The sequence below is a fragment of the Microchirus variegatus genome (assembly GCF_963457635.1).
Source record: "Microchirus variegatus genome assembly, chromosome: 12".
NCBI classification, from domain to species: Eukaryota; Metazoa; Chordata; class Actinopteri; order Pleuronectiformes; family Soleidae; genus Microchirus; species Microchirus variegatus.
In genome coordinates this window covers 17602772-17626389 of record NC_139813.1, presented here as the reverse complement: position 1 = coordinate 17626389, position 23618 = coordinate 17602772, and the positions used below count along the sequence as shown (strand labels likewise).

Below are 23618 nucleotides of genomic sequence, written 5' to 3'. Positions count from 1 at the left end.
AATGATTCATCAACCTTGGTGGAGAGAGAAGCTGTACACACTGGTTTAATTTTCAAAACTACATTTGAAAACTGTCTTAAATGGGATTAAAAAAAATTGTAAAATCCTCTGCATTAGCCCATGCTCTTGGTCTGTGTGTTTTTTGCATTTGGACTAATATTACAATAAGTCGAAGTATTGTTGTTTTTTGGGCTGACATAAGATCTCAGAAAACTATAAGATATTATCTCACATCAAAAATGGGTTTTAAGCTCACTATCTTGGTATATTTACTGTAACAACCTCTTGGTGTAGCGCGCCATGTCCCAGGCAATGTAGTCGATGCAGTGGTCTGGAGGGAGGAACTGGTTTAGGTTGAGCACAGCAGGATAGAGCTCTTCACTCAGGATCTTCTCGTGTTTTCTCTTTTCACGTTTCTGTAGCACATGAGAGACAGAGACTATATCACCTGCGTGACGCTGGCACGACTGACAAAAAGGAACAAAAAAAACCTATTTCAAGGTGATAATGTACAGTCATAATAGAATTCAAGTTGCTTCGAGATCCCCCGAGTACACAGTCAGACACGTGACTGATGTGTTCTCTCCTTGGTGTATTCACCAAGGCACATTAAGTTTGTCTAACTGCAAACTGCCAACATCAGACAAATATAGAGGCAAGAGAAACAATTTCAAGGCTGCAGGCAAAACTGTAAAGTGTTAAGGAACTATAGATGTACAGGGGAATATATGACAACAATAATGTTTCTATTTCTGTAACGAGTGAGACACTTGCGCGGTTATGCTCAGGTAAATCACATCATTCAGCAGCTTAGATTCCCATCCCACACAAAACATGTCTGAGCATACACACCCACACATTAAAATACACGTGTTCATATTCTTACAGAAACACACAAATGTATTGCTCGCAGGTGTGTATATATACATATATATATATATATATGTATATATACCCAAAACGTGCAGTCTACTCCTTGAGAAAATTATTCCCCATCCCTGAGCCGACATTGCTACACCAATCCCAGTCTGCACGATGGACTCTCATGATTCTCCAGTTAATTGCATCTTCCTATCTCACTAGGATGTAAGAGGAAAATGGTGCGTACGCAGGAGGTCCCCCCTCCCTTGCTCTCCACTGTGGAAATATCACATGGCTGCAGCTTGTGTGGACATCCGAGGTCTGCGATTGGCCCCTTGTTTCACAGCTCCCCTTGTGAGTGACAACGTGAGCTTGCAGCCCGAGCTACGATGCTGTGTGGACGCGCGCTCGAAAGTGCGGGGGTGACGCAAGGACAAGCTGCGTTTGTGTAATGAAGTGTTGCCTTTCACCATCACAGTTCCTGTGTTGTGTGTTTTCGATGCGAGGCACGGGGAGATCAATAGTCAAGGGAGCATTTCAAGTGCCGCTAATCACGAGCCACGAGCAACAACTAACCCCCGATATTAAATTGAGCGCCTGGTTAATCACGTCCTCGTTAAATAACGAGCCGTTGGCTGATTAGACAGACTTGGTACAGCACATGTCATCCAAAAACACTTAAACAAGTCCACATGTCTACCTGAAATCCACAACATCATTTCACAAAGACACACTGATGAGGTAAAAACAATATAACAGTATTTCACAACATGAATATTATGCTAACAATCATAAAATATGACTAGTTGCAAAATATAATATTCATCGACAGGATCACAAATTCAAATCAAGTAGTGACAAAACAAACTACGGAAATGCCTTTAGCCAATGATTAGGAAATATCATCAGCTTTACATGTGCTCATTCAAGGATCAGCCATTTTATGGCCAAGACAAAACAATTAAACAATATTGAAGGGCCTGTATACGTCAAATGATTATCTCTTGTTGAGCTAATCCTTTCTCCATCATCTATACAACAATATTTTTCCTGACTGGTGAGTGTTGAAGTGTGCTACCTTGACCAAGTTGAGGATGATTATAGGAGAGCCAAACCGCTGCAGCATCTGGTCAAAATGGAGTGCAGCTACGTGTGCGTATGGGTCAGCTTGGTCCACTGAAAGAGAGGGGAAAACTGGTTGCTTAACATTTAACTTTCCAGTTTCTTATCTGGATGTTGTTGTATGAAACGAAACGAAACACGTAGAGATGAGACAAAGTGGGCAAACGGGACCAGGTGTGTTTAATAAAGCCGTGAACAAATAAAAGGCTAAACTAGACCATGAAGCTTAACCCCACTGGTTAATGCACTCGCAGCCATTTTCGTTCGCCTATTCACTCTTTAACTTAAAATCATATTTAATGCCAATCACGTAAAGTCGCACACCTGCAGCCTTCTGTAAATTGGACCAGAGAAGCAGTCAGGAGAAAAGAGTAGAGGAAATAGGTCAGTTCATTCCCACTTATTCCACAAAGTTGCATTGCAAATCTGACATGAGCATTGGTGCACACTGTTATTTGCACTTTGGGCCTTTGTGATGACATCATTCAAAAGGCGCAGTATACAATACTTATGAGTTCATAATGATGATGATGATGATGATGATGAAACCATTAAGGTCATCTCCATCACAACCAAGACATCAGCCTACTTCAGGTCAGTCATAAAAGCATTATATGTGGACCTGCTCAACAATTAGCGTCAGCCGTCATGGCAAGAGACAGACAGAGGACAACATATACTGTGTAATGGACACATGAACTCCAAATGTCTCTCAGCCACATCGCTGACCTAGATTTGCCTGCCATCACTTATGCTGCACATAGAGACACACAACCATCCACTCTCACACACACATCTATGGTCAATTTAGTGTCCAATTTGCCTAATTAATTCCCATACTGCATGTTTTAGGACTGTGGGAAGAACCCGGAGAAAACCCACGCACACAAGGGGAGAACATGGTCAATATGTGGTAAATAATACTTTGGATATTGTGGCTAATATGCTGCTGTTTCCCTCACTGAGCATTATATGAAAAGGGACGAAAGGAATTCTGACTTTTAATGTAAAGAAATGCTGCAGAATCTTCAACACGTGCAGTCACCCCCTCGAGTAACCAGCTGCTGCTGTTGATTCATACGTGCTGTAATGACATGAGAGTCTTATTGATCTTTTCCTTTGACTCTCTGCAGGGACTCACACGGTGAACGATCACCTGATGGTGCACTAATTAGACAACATTTGTCAAACAGGGACTTTTTTTAGGTATCAGAGTGGGACCAAGATGAAAAGGTAAGATGAGCCACAGAGGTATCTTAGGGACACATGCTCGGTTCATCCATCTAACAGGTAAATGTCATCCAAGGATAAATTAAAGGGCATACTGGGGGATTATGATTTAATACAGACATTGTACACATGCAAGACACAAAGACACACACATCTGTCTCCGGTGTCAGTCTCAGGGACCTGATCACCTCCCTCTGGCCCTGGTTTTGTGTTTTGATCCCTCTCATTATCAGACAGGATAAAAAAAGATAAAAAGAGGAAAACCAAAAAGGTGGAGTTGTCCTACTTTCACCTACTTCTTTTTTTAATTTAATTTGGTGCAAGGGTTAGAGAACAAAGACCCTGGTAAAAAGACACTGTGTAGCTTTAATGCATTTTTTTTTCTGACTACATTCGATTTAGTGTCAATGAGGGCACTCCGCTGAGCATTATGAATATGAATAGTTATAGTAAGTACCTGCTGTGAAATTGTGTTCTATATAGAATGTATCTCTATCTATAAATTCCCGTATGTCCTTATGCATAAAGGTGATGTAAGAAGCTATCATAGAATATAATAAGATATTAGGACACTGGGCAACAAAGTAAGACTGATGAGGTGTAAACGGTGGTCTTACATCGTATGGGGGGTTTGGGCATCATGGTGGAAATGTCCTGGGACCAGTAGAGCGGGACTGAACCTCGCAACTGGACGTATGAAGAGTAACTTCCTGCTGTGAAAGACATAAGTGAGGCGTCGTGGACGATCTGCTCCGTCTCCACTTCATTGGCCACATCCCCCTAGCACCAAAAGAGAAAACCACATTAAAACAACTTAAGCAAGGTTGATTTAAGAAAAAAAAAAAAAAAATCTCCCTATCCATTCAGTAGCTGCTATGGTGCTTAGATCATTTTACATGATCAGCAGATGGATGTGGACATTATCAAAGATCAACATGTGCAAGAATTTCTTAAATAAACAGGAAAAAATATTAAAATCTAACTTTTAAAAGAACTACAAGCCTGTAAAGTAAAGGCACCTCGTGGTGACACTTGTTCCACAGCTGAGTCTATTTGTAGGGTCTCACTGTGGAAATCCACACTTTTAAGCAGATTAACCCTGTTCAAGGACGACACCTTGACATCAAAAAACAGGAAATAAAATCACAGGTATGATTAAATAGACTACTCCAAACATGCACGAAACCCGTTATTCGTCCTGAAGCTCCTCCCTCCACCCGTCACTCTCCCACGCACTCATGCATACTCAAGGAAGAGGCAGGGGATCGAATTAACCCCCTGTGATCAACCTGAGTCATCTCAATCATGCCACTGGGCCCACAGCCCTGCCTCCACTATCTGTGCTTTCAACGTTGCCCTGGCAACAGCTGTACCTCACAGTTGGCGCCTCTTTTGAGGAAGCGGGTACCGGCGAATTTGCTGGATCGCCTGGCAATGAGGGTGATGTAAACCGGTCGGCCGTAGATCAGAAGCTCTGGAGTTGGTATGGTAAAGGAACGGTAATGATACAACACTGGCGACACTATACAATAATAACCTGTTCATGAACACATATATATTCATATACATTATTTATTTAAAGGAGACATATTATACCCTATTTATCCAAGTTAACCTAGTTCCTCTGGTGTCCTAATGAACATGTCTGTGACATGCTTTGGTCAAAATACCTTAAGGATAAAGAACCACAGCAGTTCAATCACTCTGCCAAAACAGCCCTGTTCAGAACACTCGCTTTTGAGTGCCTGTCTCTTTAAATGCAAACGAGACACGGGAAACCACGTCAGCGTCACTGAGGCTCCGGCAGCTAACAGCAGTTAGCATTTGGAAAAGCCATCATTTGCCGCCTCTAGCCGGCACATTGCAGTCATATATAAAGTGGTCACAGAGTTCTATACAAAGCTGGAAGTTTGTGTAGAACTCTGTGCTGCACTGTGCAGCCAAGAATAGAACACTTTGCGGACATCTGCTCTTCCGGATACTATTGCCCTCGCCTGCACTCTCGCGTTTTTTTGGGGACAAAGTGGAGCTCCGCGAGACAACAATTCCAGGAATGTCTCATTGTGACGTAGCAATGAGTGCGGAATTCAACATCGCATGTTTTATCTGTACTTAGACTGAGGCGGACCACAAAAACACGACAGAGGCATCTTTTTTTCACACTTTGCCTACTCATAGGGCCAGAGTCCCAAATATAAGTATTACAATGATTAAAAAGTTAATTTTGCATAACATGTCTCTTTCAAAAAAGATTTCTCTTTCATTTTCAACCTGAACCATGTGTTTACATTGATTTTTAAATACTTTCTCTCCCCAGGAGTGTCAAGGAACACTATCAGGACAATGTTGGCAAAACATAAATGTACAAAATATTGCATTAATGACTTATTTGTGATTTATGTAAAAGGAGACTTAATGGAAGCTTGGTGGGAGAACAATTAACCTGAGGCAAAATCTTAACATAATAAATCAGACTGTTTATGCAGTGGTAGCCCAAAGTCCCTCTGCAGCAGTAACCCATGCATCAATACAACAAATTCTATCAAGAAAACCCTGAGTATAACTGGTACACAACCTGTCTAGGAAGACTTCAAAGCAAAAAGCTACTGTGGCAGTGAAATGAAAGACACAAGCATTTAAACGGATATAATATGTGTGTGCATGGAGAAAAAAAAACACAGACTTGTCTTCAATCCAAAAAGGAAAAGCCATCTCAAAATCTCATCTGATTAAATATGCACAATGCCTGGCACTGCTTTTGTCCTGCAGATGACAGATGGAGAGATTATGCAAGTGCCTGTGTTGACATACTTAACCATGGATAACCGTCGCACTTGTTTTCTTTTCTAAAGCTACCGAAAAGCAAACACAAAATTGATTCTGTGGTTTTGTGGTGAATCACACATTCAAGTTCAAAGTGTAATCTGCGTGGCTGTGATGAAGACTGAAGCAGAACTCGACAGGTGATGATTGGAGGATGAACCCTTTATGTAGTTATAGCATGATAACCTCAATGAACCTGGCATGTTTTTTACTACTTTTAAAACATAAAGCTATAAAGTGGATGGTGCCATTTAAAAAAAGACAACAAATACAAAAAAGAAACATCCAAACAAGTCCACTTGAAAGGATACTGGACTGGCCACAAAAGCCATGGATTATGTACATGAGCCAGTCATGATGCACTACGTCCTTGACTCGGTCCAGCAGCTTCCCGTTCCACACGTACTTAAAGTACGGCTCGTTCCGGAGGCCGTAAACAACTGTGGCGGAAGGATGAGGAACACAAAATGCCTCTGGATTATTTATACTGAACTGATCAGAGCAGTGTATTAGCTAAAAAGAAGAAGTGGAAGAAAGACGTCAAGGTCAAGTGACAAGAGCTGTGAAACAATAGTGTGTATATAAACAACAAAAGTTTATTGGTTAAAAGAAAATAAGCAATTACTGAAAGAAATGACATAACATGTGAACCAAAACAAGTGCATTTCAGTGACTTGAACAAGGCGAACTAGACCTACTAAAAACTAACGCTAAATTAAATCATTTTGTTTCAATATACTTTATTTATTACCACTTTTAAAACCCCTTCTGTGCCCTGACAAAGATGGCGCTCAAAGTCAAACAAATAATTGATCACTGATCAACTTCTACTCACCCTGTGTAGGCAAACCCTCATCCTCAAAAATGTCAAAGCTGTCCTGCCGACTCTGCGTGTGCACCTCTTCCTCAGCAGACGACCCTTCCGAAAGCCACGGTTCGTAAGGCCGCTGCAGCAGAGTGAGGTTGTACTGCAGCGAGTGGCTCAGATCGTAGCTGTAGCTGCAGGATACATTACATAACACGCATGTAAAATGTGTAAAAATGTGCACAATCACACATTTTTTCTAAGGAACCTGGGTTAATAATCATTTGTCTCCTTACCTGAAGTAGAAGTTGCTGGAGAGGTCCACATTCTGAAAGATCCGCACATATCTACAAAAGCAAAACATAGTCAAATATAAAAGACGTATGCTGGAAATAATTATTTAGACTGACACATATTTTCATCAGCATGGAATAAACAAAAAAGCATGTATTGTCTGCAAAATGCCAACATACAATACCAATAAACCATAAACATACATATAAATATATAAATATATACATACACATACATACATATATATATTCATACATACATATATTCATACATACATACATACATACATACATACATACATACACATATATACACACACACACACATATACCTTGCTTCATCAGGGTGTGTAACCCTGGCTGAGTCATTGGGGATGTAGATCATACTGGTGTCCTCAATTTTGTAGATGGAGTGACCACCAATGTCAGCCATCTTTCTCTTCTTTGTGATCAACACAATATAGTAGCCCTCCAGGAAACGAACAAAGCCTGTTTTTTTTTTTTTAAACACAGAAGAAGAATAAATACATTTTACACAAACAGATTAAAAACATATTTATTCCCCCAATATAAATTACATAACATGCTGAAGGTTAACCATATAACTGCACATCATCTTCAGCTGCTAATGTAAACTGAGTTGTTGAGGTGGATCATATTTCTCTACATAACCTATTCAGTCCCATCTATTTGGTCTTACATAATAACAATCTGACCCAGATAACGTAACACAGTCGATAATATGCTATCATTCAGCGAATTGAAGTGGATGATGTTTGTGTGTTTTTGTAAAAAAGTCTAACTATAGCTTGTAATATTTACCTCGTTTATGCAACAGTGCCCTTTAGACATGTACCGTTTTTTAAAATTACAACTAAGACTTCTCTGTGGACGACGCAGCGCCGTGTCACGAATGCAACTCGCAGAGTGAAGATGAGGAGGCCGATGTGAGTTTTTCAAAAAGAAAACAATAGAATTCATTATTGTATGTTAAGACTGTACGCAGCCGAGTGGGAGTTGCACGCAAACTATGAAAACAGATAGAGAGCATCGTTATAAACAGGGGTGATTGTGTATGAAAGATGGACATGTTTACCAGGCAAAGAGAGCACAAAGTCAGCAAGAAGGCCTACACTTTAAAGGCCTGTACGTACTCTGCAAAAACAGAGAAATTGGTTCTCCCTCTTTCAGGGCTGAGAGAAAAGAATGACATCAATATTTTCTTGCAGCCTTTATTTGGGAGTTCTTGCAGCTTGTTCTTGACACGTATATCTGGGAAGAACTTTTTTCTCTCTTGCGTGCTGTCCGACAACTATTGTGTGATTGGTCAGAAAATTGAAAGGGGGTGTGGTTAATGAAGGCTACCCGGGAGTTCTGCACTTGAGTTTCCCGTGAAGTATGAAATGTCCTGGCCAGAACTAACTTTGTTCCTGTTCTTGTCACCTCGAGAAAAGAACAAATGTCTCTGTTCTTGTTGAGTGGGCACAGGCCTTTAGTCTTCAAGTAAATGTAGGTTTCATTAACTCGATAAGTTGTGATATCCAATGTTTTTAGCACTTGATCCATAACAGGGATTAAGGGAATAAAGGTCTTGATTTCTACAGAATAGATTTCACCCTCTGTTTTATATATATACATATATTTATATATATAGGTCACAATGTGGCTTTGCCGACTTACAAAACCTGTCATGGTGTTTCTTCCTGCCAGAGATAGGTCAAACTGACAAAATTGGCAGATGGAAGTGAATAAAAATATACTAGCAATAATAATATTCATTACATACTGTAATAAGGAAGGATCAAGGCGAAGAGGCTCTCAGGATACACTTTACTCAATAAGGGTACTTCATTCTTTTATTCCATATGACTCACCATGACTTTGACAAAAGGCAGCTTGAGAACAAACATGGCATTAGGTCACTGTGCAAGAGGGGGGGGAAAAAACACCATCTCATCTCCTTAAGCAGACATCAGAGTCTGAATTGTCTGTGTCAGTGTGACCAACACAGTCCAGTCATCTAACAATGATGCTGGATTTCATCTGAATAGTATGCTATTACGGCACTTATTTAAATAGGAGCTGGGATGATTTTCATCTTTGAAAAGTGACTTTGAAGCATTGAAAAGCCCCATTTTAATATTAGTTGCTAGTATCTACCCGAGCCAGAAATTGATATTTATAGACAAAAAACAACAACTGGGAAATAGAATATGAGACCAGTTTTGAAGTATTTCTGGGGCACTGCTTATCAAATGACAATGATGTGTATGCCAGTCACCTACCAGACTAAAATTGCTGTAAAACATTCCAAAATCCATGGAAACCTGAGGATACTAATGATGTTTGTCCGGGCAGCACTGTGGTATGAAGTTGAGATTTGGTCCATTTTGACACCAATAGCCATCCATTGTCGACTGCTTAATCCCTAGGTGGAGCACACCCGGGAGATGTGGTGACCTTTTTGCGGTGGGGCAACAACGCTAGCCACAGCACCACATAGCTTTTTGGACTCAAATAGATTTGAGTTATGCGTTTGGTTTGATTCTGGCTCATTAAAGTGGCATTGGATTTATTTCAAGGAATAGAGCAGAGAATTACAATCATTTTGTTTTCAAAATGTTTGCAGAAATGAAACTTTTGTGAAAGGGATTTAACAGAGCTAGATCTCGGATTCCTTGGGGACGTGTGTATAAAATAATCACTTGAGGACATATGGGCTTTATAAGATGATGATGTTGAGTAGCGACACAGAATGGTCAGCTCATGTGACAAAGGTTTGAATTGTGTACATTTAAAAGTTACACACTGGTGCTTAAAGCTTTGTTCAAGAGCTAAATGCTGCTTTAAAAATTTTGTTTTTCCATCTCTTTCACTTAATATGCAAATGCAGATCAATTCCTATAGCTTTAAAAAATGATGAAGATGTGATCCATGTAGTTGTTATACCCCCACAACTGCTGCTGCTGTGCCAACTAGGAAGACGGGAGAAGAACATTAATGCTTACCTACAATCCCAATAGCTGACACAGCCCTGGACAGACCTGAGGAACCCTTCTGGCCAATTTTGGTGCGGTTGCCCAAGTCCAGTCGGCCGAGCAATTCTCGAACCTCTTGCTGATTGTACACATGCTACGTAAACACAAGCACACATGCAGATCCTTTTACTTTGCAGACACAGGAAAACACATGGTGTATGACATCCTTCTATTTTAAAAGTAAAAGCAATTGCTTACAGTATGTACAGCTCATTTTCTGCTATTAACTTAATTCACAGCCAGCGATACTGACTAACCGGCCTTGTTTAATAATGGATCAAAACATTAATTAGGTGCTATCTAGATTCTTATAGCGATGTTGAAATGCATCAACACCGACTGTGTTAGATTTTCTTCATTTGCTGTTTATCTGAAGATGACTTGAAGTATTTTATTGTTAAATACATCAATTAAGGAAATGCCAGCTCATTATTTAGGTTATCTAACTCATTAATGAACACATTAATCCTGGTTGACACAATCTCGCCTCCATTTCTTTGTCACATTCTTAAGCCGCTTATAAAACACTACATTACACCAATTAAATGAACACGATTTTCCACGGTCAGCACAATATCAGCAGGATTGAAAGCGTGAGGTGATGGATGTTTACAGATGGCTGCTTCTTAATAACAAATACATCATAACTACAATCACCAGCAACGCAAACAAACAAATCAACTCTGAGCTCATAGATCCTGGAAATGGGCAGCGGTGAGGAGAAGGAGGTGCACTCAGGACTCATCAGCTGAGCTGTCATCCACAATAGACTCGGTCTCAGCTGAGTGATTGCACAATTTCACCCCAGGCGTACTGTACAGAATTACATAAGCAGATACATTTGCCGAGTATCAATGGCGGTGAAAAGTGCGCTCACCTTGTCGTCAATTATGACCAAGTCCTTCGGTTCTGTGCGGTCAATCTTCAGGACTCGGTTTTTGGTCTGCGCGTGATTGCTCCCCACCAAAAAATATCTCTGCAAAGAAGAATGAAACAATGAATGCTTTAATACATTTGCAACAGATTATCACATGGACCTGTGAAATGTATCCTCCACAGCCACTTCTGGTAGTAAGTACATCGTAAAGACAAGGGATGAGCTGATACGATACTCAGTATCGTTATGACATGTTTCACTATGAATAGTAAAAATAACAATGTTGTGGGCTGTTTATTCATGCTTTATGGAAGAAGAGTACTACTCACTTTTTTCTTATAATGTGCAATATTTTCTCCTACACAGTAACCTGCACAATTAGAAACCAATGTGTACGATACCTGTGATGTTCATTTTCAGGCTGGATGTGCGTCATATTGCATATAACTTTTGAGTTGAGGAAGAATTGGAGCTAGCAACAGTCCACTGTACACATTAGAGGAGCACAGCCTTATATTTCATCAAAAGGCACTGTATAAGATGTGTGTCTCCTTTGTATTCCTTCATGTCATTATTTTTTCTCATACTGGGCTGCAAAATAGCCAAAAGACTGTTAAACTGGAACATCATGTATCAGTACAGTCCGCAACCATTAAAAGCCATTTTGTCCTGTTCCACACTTCCCACTATCCAGTGGAGATCCCTTTGTCCACAATAGTTAGACACGCCATTTATCCACTGCTCAGTAAAATAAGCAGACGGATGTTTAATAAGACTTTGTGATATCTCTAATGTGACAATTGTTTTTGAATCTTATTTTCTATAACTTTTGTGACTAATAGTGAGAGCCATTAATTCTGACCATCATTCTGTCAGTCATGAAATCCTTTTAAAAAACAACATTTTATAAAGTAGGGCATGAAGGTTGCACAACAGAGTGCACACATTTATACCAAATGGGTACAAAACTAGTCCACCCTAAAATCATATTTACAGGATGTTTTTTAAAAATGTTATTATTCTTACTGTCTAGACAACCGTGATGCAAATTCCTCTAACTGACTTTAGGGGCATTACGGTAACAAACTGACCAATGGTCAGCAAATCATCACAAACACTGTCACTGCCATCTAGTGTTTGCTAATAAGTATGTGCAAGTTCTATCCTCATGTCTACACTACATATCATCTGTTAATCCCTTACACTGCAGGATGATTTGGTCAGGCAATCTGTTCAAATCATCTTAAAATCTGAAGGCACCCATGATTGTCAGAAGGGCCTGATCAGAACTGAAATCTTGCCAATTACCCTCTAGTATAGGACAGGCTTTAACTTGAAATTGAACTCAAGCAAGTCCATTCACCTACAGCTAACTGCAGAAGAGAAAAGAAAAAAAGATAAAAAAAAACTTTATGCGGGAGCAATTCAATGGAGTTGATTTGGGCAGTGATCTGGATTTTGATGATTTTGTGTTTGTTTTTTGCCCATCTACACTTTCCAAAGTGTCTATTTTTTTATTTAGTCTGTCCTAAGTGTATACTTGTACAATTTTAATGTATCCATAATAAGACAGTGATTGGTGAAATGTGTGATTGTGCAGTTCCCAGCAATGGTTTGTGGTTCAAAGGTGCAAAGAACGGTGTAACTCATGTACAGACTAAATATGGGGAACTGTATGACAACAAAGCAGGTTATATTATTTCACTACCTTGATATCCATGCTAACTTGAATTAAAAGAGCTAAAGTGAAGCGCTACACTTGAACCATATGGAACTGTGTAACTCATGTACAGACTGAGTGGTGATAAGACGGTGATAATGAACGTACAGCTCTGGTTTCGTAGAGAACCAACTTCTGGATCCCACTGATCACAGCCGCCGTCTGAGGCATTTTTTATTCCCGTTCTCCTCCAAACCAGCAGAGATCACACACGAGCTGCAGATGTGAACGCAAACATAACATGTTAATCCTTCACATGCCATTTCAAAAAAGTGTACAGACAAACGACCGTAAACACTGCTAACTCTACAGCTAACGTTACTCACCACTTGTTTAGCTAGCTCCTGAAATAACAGCTCACATCTTCTCTGGCGGTCAAAACAACAACCTACGTATTACAAACATATATGTTATATTTACGTATGCGTAAATAAGTTGACATTAAGTCCGTATGGCCTCGGTTAGCATGCAGGAGCGTGTACTGTGGATTTGTTTGAGTCAGGTGACTGTCATGCTGAAACTGCAGTCAGCTGATACGGTGGCTCGCAGAGACCAAATGCTCGAAGCGGCCGGAAAATGCGATGAATAAATGTGTGACGTTGTCAAATATCGAAGTGAACTCACAACACAAGATTAAATGCGGGTATTACTGATAACACTAAGAATAGGTTCTCTCTTTCGCAGTATCCGCAAAAGTACTATAAGAACAGCCCGTAACAAAAAGATAACAGTGGACTACCCTGTCTTTAGTTGTTAGTTACTATGACAACCGTATTTCGTGACAGGCCGTCAACCTTGCGAGCAGTGTTGAGCAAAGCTAGACAGATAAATGTGTTCGGTATGAGTTAACAGAACAATAATACACGTTTTAAAACGGGATAGAGGACTACCCTGAAGAAACGGTAAATACACCTCTGCTGAAAAATTAGTTTGACTTTAAAATAGCGTTACAACTGCTTGTGACTTTTCATTCTCCCTGTGTGTGTTAATGTTTAATAAGATAAAATGGAGGGGTTTGTGGACAACCTCACAGAAGACGAAGCTGGGAGACTGAGTCTTCAGACCAAACCCACCTGCTTCATTGTAGTTGGGAAACCGGTAATTAATCTCTCTGTAATACAACAATTATAAACAGGATCAAAAATGGGTTTTTGAAGTAGTATACCCATAAATACTGCATGTCCATTTGACCCTTTTAAATATCATGTGACTTCATATCAATAACGTGAGCATTTTATATTTCAGGGTGTTGGCAAGTCCACCTTAGCCCAAAAAATTGCAGAGACCTGGAAGTGTATCTTGATTGATGGTAAGCCCTTTTTCCTTTCGTACGTCTATCAACAATTTTATATGACATTCCTCATCTGCTTTTACACTATTTCAGACACAGATCTGCTCAACACACACATACACAATAAAACAAAGCAAGGGGAAGAGGTGAGTAATTCTGTATTATTATGTATCATAATGTTTCCATGTGCCTGCGACCCTCGCGTGGACGATGAGGTTGAAGATGGATGTATGGAATGTTTCCATCTGCTCTCTATTGCGATTAATGTTTTGCATTGTCTAACAATTCTAGCTCATAAATATCTTATCTGAGGGGAAAAGTATACCAGAAGACAAGGTGCTGCAGCTGATTCTTGACAGGCTGAACTCACCAGATGTGGCGCACTATGGTAAGTCATGTATTTTGCAACTTGTTTTACTTGGAGCAGTGACCATGCATGCAAATAAAATGTGTTTTGAGATTTAAATCTCTCTGCCATAACTCTCTGTTTGATGGATTGGTGTGTTGTGATTCAGGATATGTGCTGAGCTGCCTGCCGTTTATGTCGGAGGAGTGTCTGAAAGTGCATGAGCAGATCGAGGTGATCAAAAACCTCAAGCTTACAGTGGATTTCATCATTAATATCAAAGTAAGCATCACATTATCTGTCTTTTAAGATGAAATACATGCTCTTTTTTTTTTTTTTTTTATAAATACCACGTGTCATTATTATTAACGCAACTCTCTTCTACAAGTGTGCAGACAAGGACCTGGCCCAGAGGTTATCAGGTGTGAAGCAGCATCCAGAGACAGGGCAGCTGTACACTACAGGCAATTGGAAATATGAAGAGGTGCACATGAAGAAGGAGAACATGGATGAGGAAGCAGAAGATGAAGAGGAACAGGTATGATTTAATGAAACCACCTGTATTTCACCCTTTGTGTCTTTATTGTTACAATAATTTGGTGGCACGCAATCCCTAGTTTTATGTAGTACACTTATCAGATTATTTGGGTTTTGGGTTGCAGGCTGATGAAGAGGAACCCAAAAAGGATAGTGTTGACCAGATGGTATGTCCATCAGAGAACCTGGTCAAGAATGCTACGACTCGAATCAACAAGTATAAGGAAATTATTCTCAGACCACTGGAGGTGAGTTACCACAGGATGCACAAAAATAAACTAGTCATACCACAATAAGATGCAGCGATTAGATGATTAGTGTTTAAATGTGGTTATCTTTTTCCAGCCCAACATAAAGTGTGAACTTAATTTGTGGACTCGGTTTAAAGAGCACTCACAATGCAGAATGACGGAACTTTAAATACCTATGTTTTTGTAAATGGAACCCTGGAAAATAAAAGTCTACTGGCACTCACAGTTAAATTATTTTCAACAAATATTTCCAGGACTACATGGCAGAGCACAACCCCCTCTACTTGTTGGAACTGGATGGGAACAAAACACCTGAAGAGCTTCACTCTGTAAAGACACAATATTTTTCTGACTATAAAACCACATTCTTTTACATTTAATCATGTAAAAGAAGTAATTATTGTCAATGAATTGTTTTGGCTTTTAGTCGGTAATGTCGCGTCTTGGATCCATGGCAATAACACGTGCCTCAGTCCCCATCCTCCTTCACCAAAGTGATGATGAGGAATTACCAGAAGATACTGACACGGTCTGACGTCCATAACTATTTCAGTTATATGAATACTTAAAAATGCCACCAAGTGTGTGATGTAATAAGTAGTTATTTTATTTCCAGGAGGACCTAATGAGAAAAATGTCTTCCGCCAAGACAGTGGCCCCAGGCTTTAGGTGGAGAAGTAGCCGCTGGGGCCAAACCTGCCCTGTCGCTCTGAAGGAGGGCCAGGTCATACCTGGCAATCCTGAATTATCTGTAGGGTGAGTGGTCTTTTATCAGCTATATCCAAATGAAAAAAACTGTCCAGTGGTTTACAGCCAACTATCATGTCAACCCCTGCACAGCTTCCAGGACAAACTATACATCCTCGCATCTCAGGAGGCCTACCAGAAGTTTGTCTCCAACCCTAGAAGGTACTTAGTTCCTCCAATGCCCAGGCCCCCTTGCAGGGTTTCCATCATTGGGCCCCCTCTAGCAGGAAAGAGTACCCTGTGTAAGCTTCTAGCCAAACACTACAACGCATTGGTTGTTGACATGGAGGCAATGGTGCAGCCAGTTCTGGCAAAGACTGAACAGGAGAGGCTTGACAAAGTTAAAGAAGAGACCATACAGCTGGCCATTGAGACAATCACAATGAAGATGGAGGAGAGTGGCAGAGAGAATCCAGGCAAGTTGAGCTCGATATTTTTTTTTCCACCTGTATAAATGTATCAAATTTGTTGTCAAATTTGAATTAATCTCATGCTTTTTGTGTGTTTATCAGATGAAACCAGTTCTGCAGACGGTAAAATTACAAACTCCTGTTTTACGTTTCTGTCTTCATTCATTCAGTACAATATGTACTAATTGGTCTCTGAATTTGAGTGTCAACTGTTTGTGTTATTTTAGTATCAGAATGTGTGTACTACTTCTCTGTTGTGCTCAGTGACAGAGGATCACCCAGAGGTAAAAGCCATAGTGCAAAATGCCCTGGAGGAAGCCAAACAACGGAGTACATCTCCCTTTGGCCTGTATGCTGAGGTCCTAAGGAAATGCATACAAGAGGTAAGTCAAAAGTCTAAAACATGATGCTTTTTCATCCAAAAAATATACATAAATAACGCCATTTGATGCTTATGAGGTTGATGTTGCAGAGTCAAGATACAGACAGAGATGCAGAGGCCAGGACTGGATGGGTGCTTGACAACTTTCCCAAAAACATCTCACAAATGGATGCCTTACTTCAAGGTGAAATCCTGCCAGACATCATTTTTTGTCTCAAAGACAGTGGTGGACATCAAGGTAGGAGACACCAAAACAAACTATGACAAACAAGCTGTTGCTTCATTTAAACTAACTGTACATTTGTCAGTGTTAATGTACCATTGCACTTCACTGTGTTAAACAGTTCTGAAAAGAATGTATGAGATGAACAGAGAGAGCGTGGACAAAGCGGTCGTAAAGAGGATGCAGGACGAACTGTCTGCAAAGGAGAAAGAGGCATTGTATGTGTGATAAAAATGACAAACAAGCTGTGTAACATTTTGCAGTTTGTTATAGCTGAGCAAAGGGGATTTTTTTCTGTGCTTCTTTTGCCCCCATTTTAGCAGCAAAAATGAGGACAATTCAGAGGTGCATTCAAATCTAGAGGCAGTAGCTGAGGAGACTGAAGGTATGTATAGTCCGTCTATAAGAAGTCTGACTTTCTATAGACTGTTTCTAGTAAAAATAAAAGTGTGCTGCTTTTTGTTGCATTGCTTATATTTGCAGAATATCCTGAGCAATCAGGCACCAGCAGCCCTGTACATTCTGACATAACCAAAAACGAAGGTGAGACATTTTTATTAAATGTTGTTTTCCAGATCACATATACAAATTGTTCTCACAATCTGACAAATCACTTTTCAAATTTGATATTCTCCTTCTTCTGCCTCTGCTGCTCAAGCTGTGACACTACCTGATCACTGGGAGTTGGGTTATCCAGATGTCCCAGAGATGAATGACTTTAAACTGGAACTGCATCAGTTTGTGTCTGAATGGGAGCAAATGCAGCCCCCTGCAACTGTTCTCTACTCAGAACTGGAGATGGATGGCAAAAGCCCAGAAGACTTGCTTAGTGAGATGGTGCTTCAGATGGAGAGTGAGTGTTGCTATTCTCAATCACAATCTTTTATTTTTCTGTTACACAGAAAAATTCCTGTTGAGGAAATTAGGTCAAAGTCAGAAAAGTTGACAATCCCCGTCTTTCCAGTCTATCTCTACAATATCAGTCTGTGGTTAACGTGTGTGATCCTCAGAGCCCTTCGAGTACGTGCCCTGGGAGCTGTCAGCTGTGGATCTGGATGAAGAGGCAGAGGATGCTGAAGCCTTAGCAGAGCTAGAGAAAGCTGAGGAAAGCACCAGTGATAATGATGCAGCAGATGAGGAAGATGAAGTCAGTGAAGTGAAGAATTCACACATTCTGTGATATTATTGAGGCAGAGTTGCTTAAATATGAACAAATATTGCAAATGCTGCATCTCATTCTTCTAAACAAACCATAGGTGGACACAACAGCCAAGAGGTTACTCGGTGATACTCATCATTTCTGCCCTGTGGCCTTAAAAAAACACAACGTCCTGAAGCCCTGTACAGACGAAATATCAGCCAGGTACCGCGAGAAAACCTTCTACTTCTCCAGCACTGAAGCAAGAGATGCCTTTCTTCAAAACCCTGCACAGTTTGTTGCGAGGACTGAGCCACTCAAGGTACAAGACAGCATGAGCCCAGAAAGAAAATGTGGAAAGATAAATTCTCACAAATTATATTGTTTTTCTATCCAAGCCTCCTGCTCTGCGGGTCTTTTTCCTTGGCAATCGAGGGTCAGGAAAGACCTCCCATGGTCAGTGGCTCGCACAACAGCTGAGCCTCTTCCATATTCAGTTCAGGGAGCAGCTCCAAATGCTCATCATGGCCAAGACAAAGAAGCGGGTGCTTTATGCTGATGAGGTAGATAACTCAGAGGAGTCTCTGAAAGACCTGAATGGCCTTATTAAGGAGGCCAAGAGGCAGGACAGAGAGGAGGATGTGGAGGATACTTCTGCCAACATGAACGACACTGAGGTTAGTGTCAATAAACCAAAATCAGTTTAGTACCAGTATCTGGTGTATTATGATTTTGTCTGACATCAAATTATTGTGTATTTATTGTGTGTTTACAGCCGGAAGTGGCACTGACTGATGAGGAAATGGCCATCGAAGCCTATCTATCAAATGGAGAGCCACTCAGTCCACAGATCTTGGATATGGTTATTGCACCATACTGGAAGCAAGAGCCATACATGTACATGCACCCATAACACAGAGCACAAATTGAGTTGTAGAATACACACTTCTTCTTTTGGCTTCTACAGCTGATTTACCTCCATCTTATCATGTGTCCTCTTGTGTTACACCAACTGTCCTTGTGACCTCCTTAACAACCTTCTCTGTGGTCGTCCTCTTTTCCTCCTTCGCAGCTGCTCTGGCTTCAGCATCCTTTCCAATATAATCACTATCTCCATAATACACACAAAAACATCAAATACCCCAGTTTTAGTTGGGATGGCTGATGTCAATCAAATATAAAAGCATTTTTGTTGAACGTTGAACTTCCTTTAACACCTACTATATATTTATGTCTTTTAAAACATGCTGAATACAGTGAAAATACAGTCACATATACACTGAAATAGAGTTATGTAGTGTGTTTATCTTTGTGTCCACCTGACCTGAAGATTCTACCTTGTAGGTCCACTGGTTTTATCTTGGAGGGCTTCCCCCATCATCCTGACGAGGTGGAGTACATGATGCAGCATCAGCTTTACCCTGACATTGTGGTCAACATGTCAGTGGACGCTGCGGATGTTCAGAAACGTCTGTTGCCGGCATACCTGGAGAAGTGGCGCGAGCGCCGCAGCTACCAGGAAGCTCAGCTGAACCTCCTTCATGATCTGCGGAAGAAAAAACAGGTCAGTACGATATTTGTTTTTCTGCCAGCTTAATGTGAAGAATAAGTCCCAATATCAGATTTGCTTTTGTACAGGAGGAGAACATTGTCAAGAGGAGGGCCGAACTAATGGCAGAGAAAGGTGCTACATCAACAAAGGTTAGCCGCTTCACCATAAACACTGTGATTCTATGCCCTTCACTGGATAACTATTCCTTCTACTCTTTATCATGTAATCTGGTAGTTTCAAAAGAACAATGAAGAGGAAGAGGTTACAGATAACTTAGAGGAAGAAATAGAGGCCATTCTGGAGGATGAGTTTCCTTTGGAGGAGGATAACGAAGACACAAAGAGTGAGGAGACTGAGGACGCAGCTACCGAGAGGCTGGAGATGGAGATAGAGGAGCGTTTTATGTCGGATGAAAACAGTCTCGCTATTGTGACGGTACAAAGACAAACACAAACCCATCATAACACTCTAGACATTTACAATTAATGCCTTTGTGTCATTTTTAGAAGAAAAAAAAAGCTTTACATTGTCTTTACTGTACTTAATATATTCTGCTTTGTGCTTGTCAATAATCAGGAGCTTTTAAGTGAGCAAAACATACCCAGCATCTCAATTAGTGCATCTCGAAAGCCTCGATATGTGCGGCATCAGCTCCTCCAGAAATTGCAACCTCTGCTGATGAACAGGGAGTCACTTTTCCAAAAGTGTCAACCAATCTCATACAGCCTGGCACAGAAGCTGCTGCTTTCCTCTTACAAGTTCCACAGTGCCTTCGGCTGCTGGGATCCCATCAAGGCAGGTGTAATTCAGGAATGGCCTCATCTGGGAGATGAGGTCTTTATTTTTGTCATGAATAAATGTTGTAGGAGTAACCTAAATTCTTTATCCTTGCACATCTTCCTTCTACAGTTATACAAAGAGAGAAACATAATACAGCCTCTGCAGTGGCCGCTCAGTACCACATATCCACTGATCTTCAATCAGTACATTTACTTCTTTGCATCGAAGGAAAACCGCAAGACATTCATGTTGAACCCTTTGAAGTATCTCAGGCAGCCAAGGCCAAAGCCATCCCTCCCTGTAAAAATGGCTGTCCTTGGACCACCCAAATCTGGAAAAACCACTGGTAAGGCCTGCAATATTATCGCCTCAAAGTGCTTATCTTCATCATGTTGCTTAATTTGCCTGGTTCTTTCCAGTGGCACAGATGTTTGCTCAGAAATATGGTGTAGCGCGGCTGTCCATTGGCAGTGTTATGCGTATGGTGCTTGAGACACAGGAGCACACCGACCTGGCAGTCCAGATGAAAACGCATCTCTCCCAGGGCCTTGTTGTGCCAGATGAACTAGCCATTCAGTGTCTGGAGGTGGCGCTCATGAGCTCGGTTTGCATCACTCGAGGGTGAGACGGTGAACAGGCCTGAAAAGAACCTGAGCTGTGAAATTTGCTTTAAGATGAGGTTTAAATTCTTCACTATGATCCATCATTAAACCTGCACAAGCATTTTAAAGCCTGCATTTTCTTTCTCTGCACTCCAGGTATGTGTTGGACGGCTTTCCGACGACACTTAAACAAGCAGAACTCCTTGGCTCTCGAAGTATCATCCCCATGATCGTCACTGAGCTAGAGCTGGACACAGTGGAGGTGCTGAAAAGAGGTCATTTGGACAAGATGAAACCCAACAAGTGAGAGAGCAAGAATGATCCCCCTAACCTGTATTTTCTTTATAGCAACATATTTTTTAAATTAGAAACCTTCAAAGTTAATATCAAGCAAATGTATCATGCTTGATGTTCCTCCTCTCATTATAGGCCGCACCTGATGCACGACAGCACTGAGATCCTCCACATTTGTAACTCTAATTACAAGCAGGAAGTTAAGCGGGTGAAGAAATACTTTCAGCAACAATATCAGAACTGGATTGTGCTCGATGCCCTAAAGAGCAAATGGTGGATATGGAGCAGGCTTTTAAAGGAAGTCAGTATCAGCATAACATATATCCACAACTTCCTTGAGAGAGCATGGAGCGGTAAGTAGCATCAGACATCGGATTTCACACCTGAAGTCAAACAATATTTAAAATAATGCATGCAAATCGTAAGAGGACAAATTTAGGTCATCCTGAACATGCATTTAATTTTTTCCAGGTCAAGCAGCCTGCATCAACAGGCTGTGTGTCACACCACAGGAGCTGCACTGTCGTCTTGGAGAGTTCGGCCTGTACTGTCCTGTCTGCCTGGCTTTACATCACCACCTAGTGGACTGCTCAGAAACTGCAGCTTTGACACATGCAGCCCAGTACAGGGAACAATATTACAAAATGTGTGGGGGAGACCATGTTGAGGTAACTGTTGAGAAGCTTCAGCAAAATTACTTATCAAGTGTTATCAAGTAGCAACATATTGTTCTCCTTTCGGGATATTTTCTGTGAAAAGTGTTTTTACTCAAACTGTAACATTTTTATTAACAGTAATGTTATTGTTCTCTCAATGACAGAAGTTCCTGTCCACTCCAGATCAGTTTGTGCCTCCTGGCTGCCCTCACGCTCTCCCACAACCCCACCTGCTGCCAAGAAAGCTAACTGAGATACAAGTGAAGGACAGGTTCCCACAGCAAGTGGAGCTGAAGGGCTTTTGCCCTGTCACTTACCTGGAGGGAAAGCAAAGGTACTGTAGCATTCACCCGCTTAAAGATCAAATCAACCCGACTACCAGACAACACTAATTATTGTTTGTTTGTATGTAAACACAATGTAAACAGTAATGGCTGGAAACTAAAGCGATTCACTCTAAATGTCACACAGCCAAAGCGAATACCTCAAAAGGACTAAATTGTTGTCACATCTCTTTTTACTGCCCTGAACTCTTAACAATATGTTATATCCTTGAATGCTTATTTGTTCTTAGGTATGAAGCCCTAGTTCAAGGAAAGTTGGAATATGCAGTGGAATACAAGGAACGTATTTATATCTTCAAGACAAAACAGGAACAGGAAATGTTTTTGAGGTTTGATACATTTGCATATTTCATGAATGTGTCAGTTGTTTGTTTTTTTCTTTTAATAAAAATTCACCAGGGCTTTTTTCACACATTGTCTCTCAAGGACTCCTGAAACCTACTGGGACCAGAACCTGCCTAGTAAAATTCCTCCTCTTAGTGAGCCTGTGCCCCTCACCTCTCTTCCAACACTGGGTTACCTGGAACAGGTCAAACACACTGAACCACACCCAAAAAATACCACTGTTTTAAGAGTTAAGTGGTGCCCAAAATGTGATTTTCTGTGACACCTACGCTGGTGTCTTTTCAGGGTGTGGCAGTAGCAGTCATCAAGGCCACGACAGCTGTTGGATGTCTCAAACCAAAGTATCCCTTCCTCAGTGCAAAACGATCGGCACTCGTCTACGTGGCCTTATATCTGAAAGGTAAACAAAAGGCGAGGTTGACAAGTAGATTTTGACACAGCATTTATCAAAGTAAATACAATACGTTTTACTTTCTTTTCTTTTTCAGCTTTCAACCACAAAAGCACGGACTACACTCGTCAGATGTACAAAAAGAAGCTTGCCTTGTTTGAAGAGAACTGTGCCCTCATTCCCTACCTGACCTCGACCATGAGAGGGAAGTACAAGGCTCCCAGAGAGCGTCCCATTGACTTTGAATTCAAATTGAACAGGTTCCTGGCCTTGGAAAACCTGCCAAAAGTCAACTGTGTGCTGTAGCTGTTTGCACTTTGGACAGTCGACCACAACCATTGTTGTGGCTTTCAATATTATTTTTACATGGTCTTGTACTCTTGTCTTTTTGTAGCTTAGCTATACATGTAAGACAGTCAAGAGAATGACCACTTTATGATCAATGTAACTGAAATAATTTGATAAAGAATAAAATATATTATGTATAATAGAATGTGGACTGTTTTATTTCATTTACCTTTGAGTCCGAAGAGGCTCTGGGTAAAAAATACGGGAGAAAA

At 40.7% G+C, this 23618-nt stretch overlaps 2 protein-coding genes across 2 annotated transcripts in view; one reads left to right on the top strand and one right to left on the bottom strand.

Annotated features, from left to right (window-relative positions):
- Positions 1–13219, bottom strand: part of fig4a (FIG4 phosphoinositide 5-phosphatase a) — a 33351-nt gene extending 20132 nt beyond the window's left edge. Inside the window, exons 1-12 of the mRNA XM_083899005.1 lie at positions 13096–13219; positions 12878–12985; positions 11050–11148; positions 10143–10266; positions 7467–7623; positions 7138–7188; positions 6872–7035; positions 6348–6476; positions 4587–4687; positions 3831–3993; positions 1940–2037; positions 283–416 (exon numbers count right to left, since the gene is read on the bottom strand). Of these exons, the coding sequence (XP_083755131.1) occupies positions 283–416; positions 1940–2037; positions 3831–3993; positions 4587–4687; positions 6348–6476; positions 6872–7035; positions 7138–7188; positions 7467–7623; positions 10143–10266; positions 11050–11148; positions 12878–12940 (1283 nt within the window). The 5' untranslated portion in view covers positions 12941–12985; positions 13096–13219. The remainder of the gene's footprint in view (positions 1–282; positions 417–1939; positions 2038–3830; positions 3994–4586; positions 4688–6347; positions 6477–6871; positions 7036–7137; positions 7189–7466; positions 7624–10142; positions 10267–11049; positions 11149–12877; positions 12986–13095) is intronic.
- Positions 13220–13774: 555 nt separating this feature from the next.
- Positions 13775–23364, top strand: ak9 (adenylate kinase 9; the record flags this gene model as incomplete). The annotated part of the gene is made up of 35 exons (XM_083898561.1): positions 13775–13867; positions 14015–14078; positions 14154–14206; positions 14352–14448; positions 14576–14688; positions 14795–14944; positions 15069–15191; positions 15449–15523; positions 15622–15723; positions 15811–15950; positions 16035–16357; positions 16616–16734; positions 16824–16971; positions 17078–17174; positions 17277–17341; positions 17440–17499; positions 17615–17809; positions 17967–18112; positions 18213–18416; positions 18493–18771; positions 18870–18991; positions 19439–19658; positions 19733–19819; positions 19881–20081; positions 20223–20447; positions 20556–20772; positions 20846–21047; positions 21185–21331; positions 21458–21675; positions 21794–21990; positions 22143–22312; positions 22553–22651; positions 22749–22851; positions 22953–23067; positions 23156–23364. The coding sequence occupies 35 exons, from the start codon at positions 13775–13777 to the stop codon at positions 23362–23364; spliced, it is 5178 nt and encodes a 1725-aa protein (XP_083754687.1).
- Between the last annotated feature and the right edge of the window lie 254 nt (positions 23365–23618).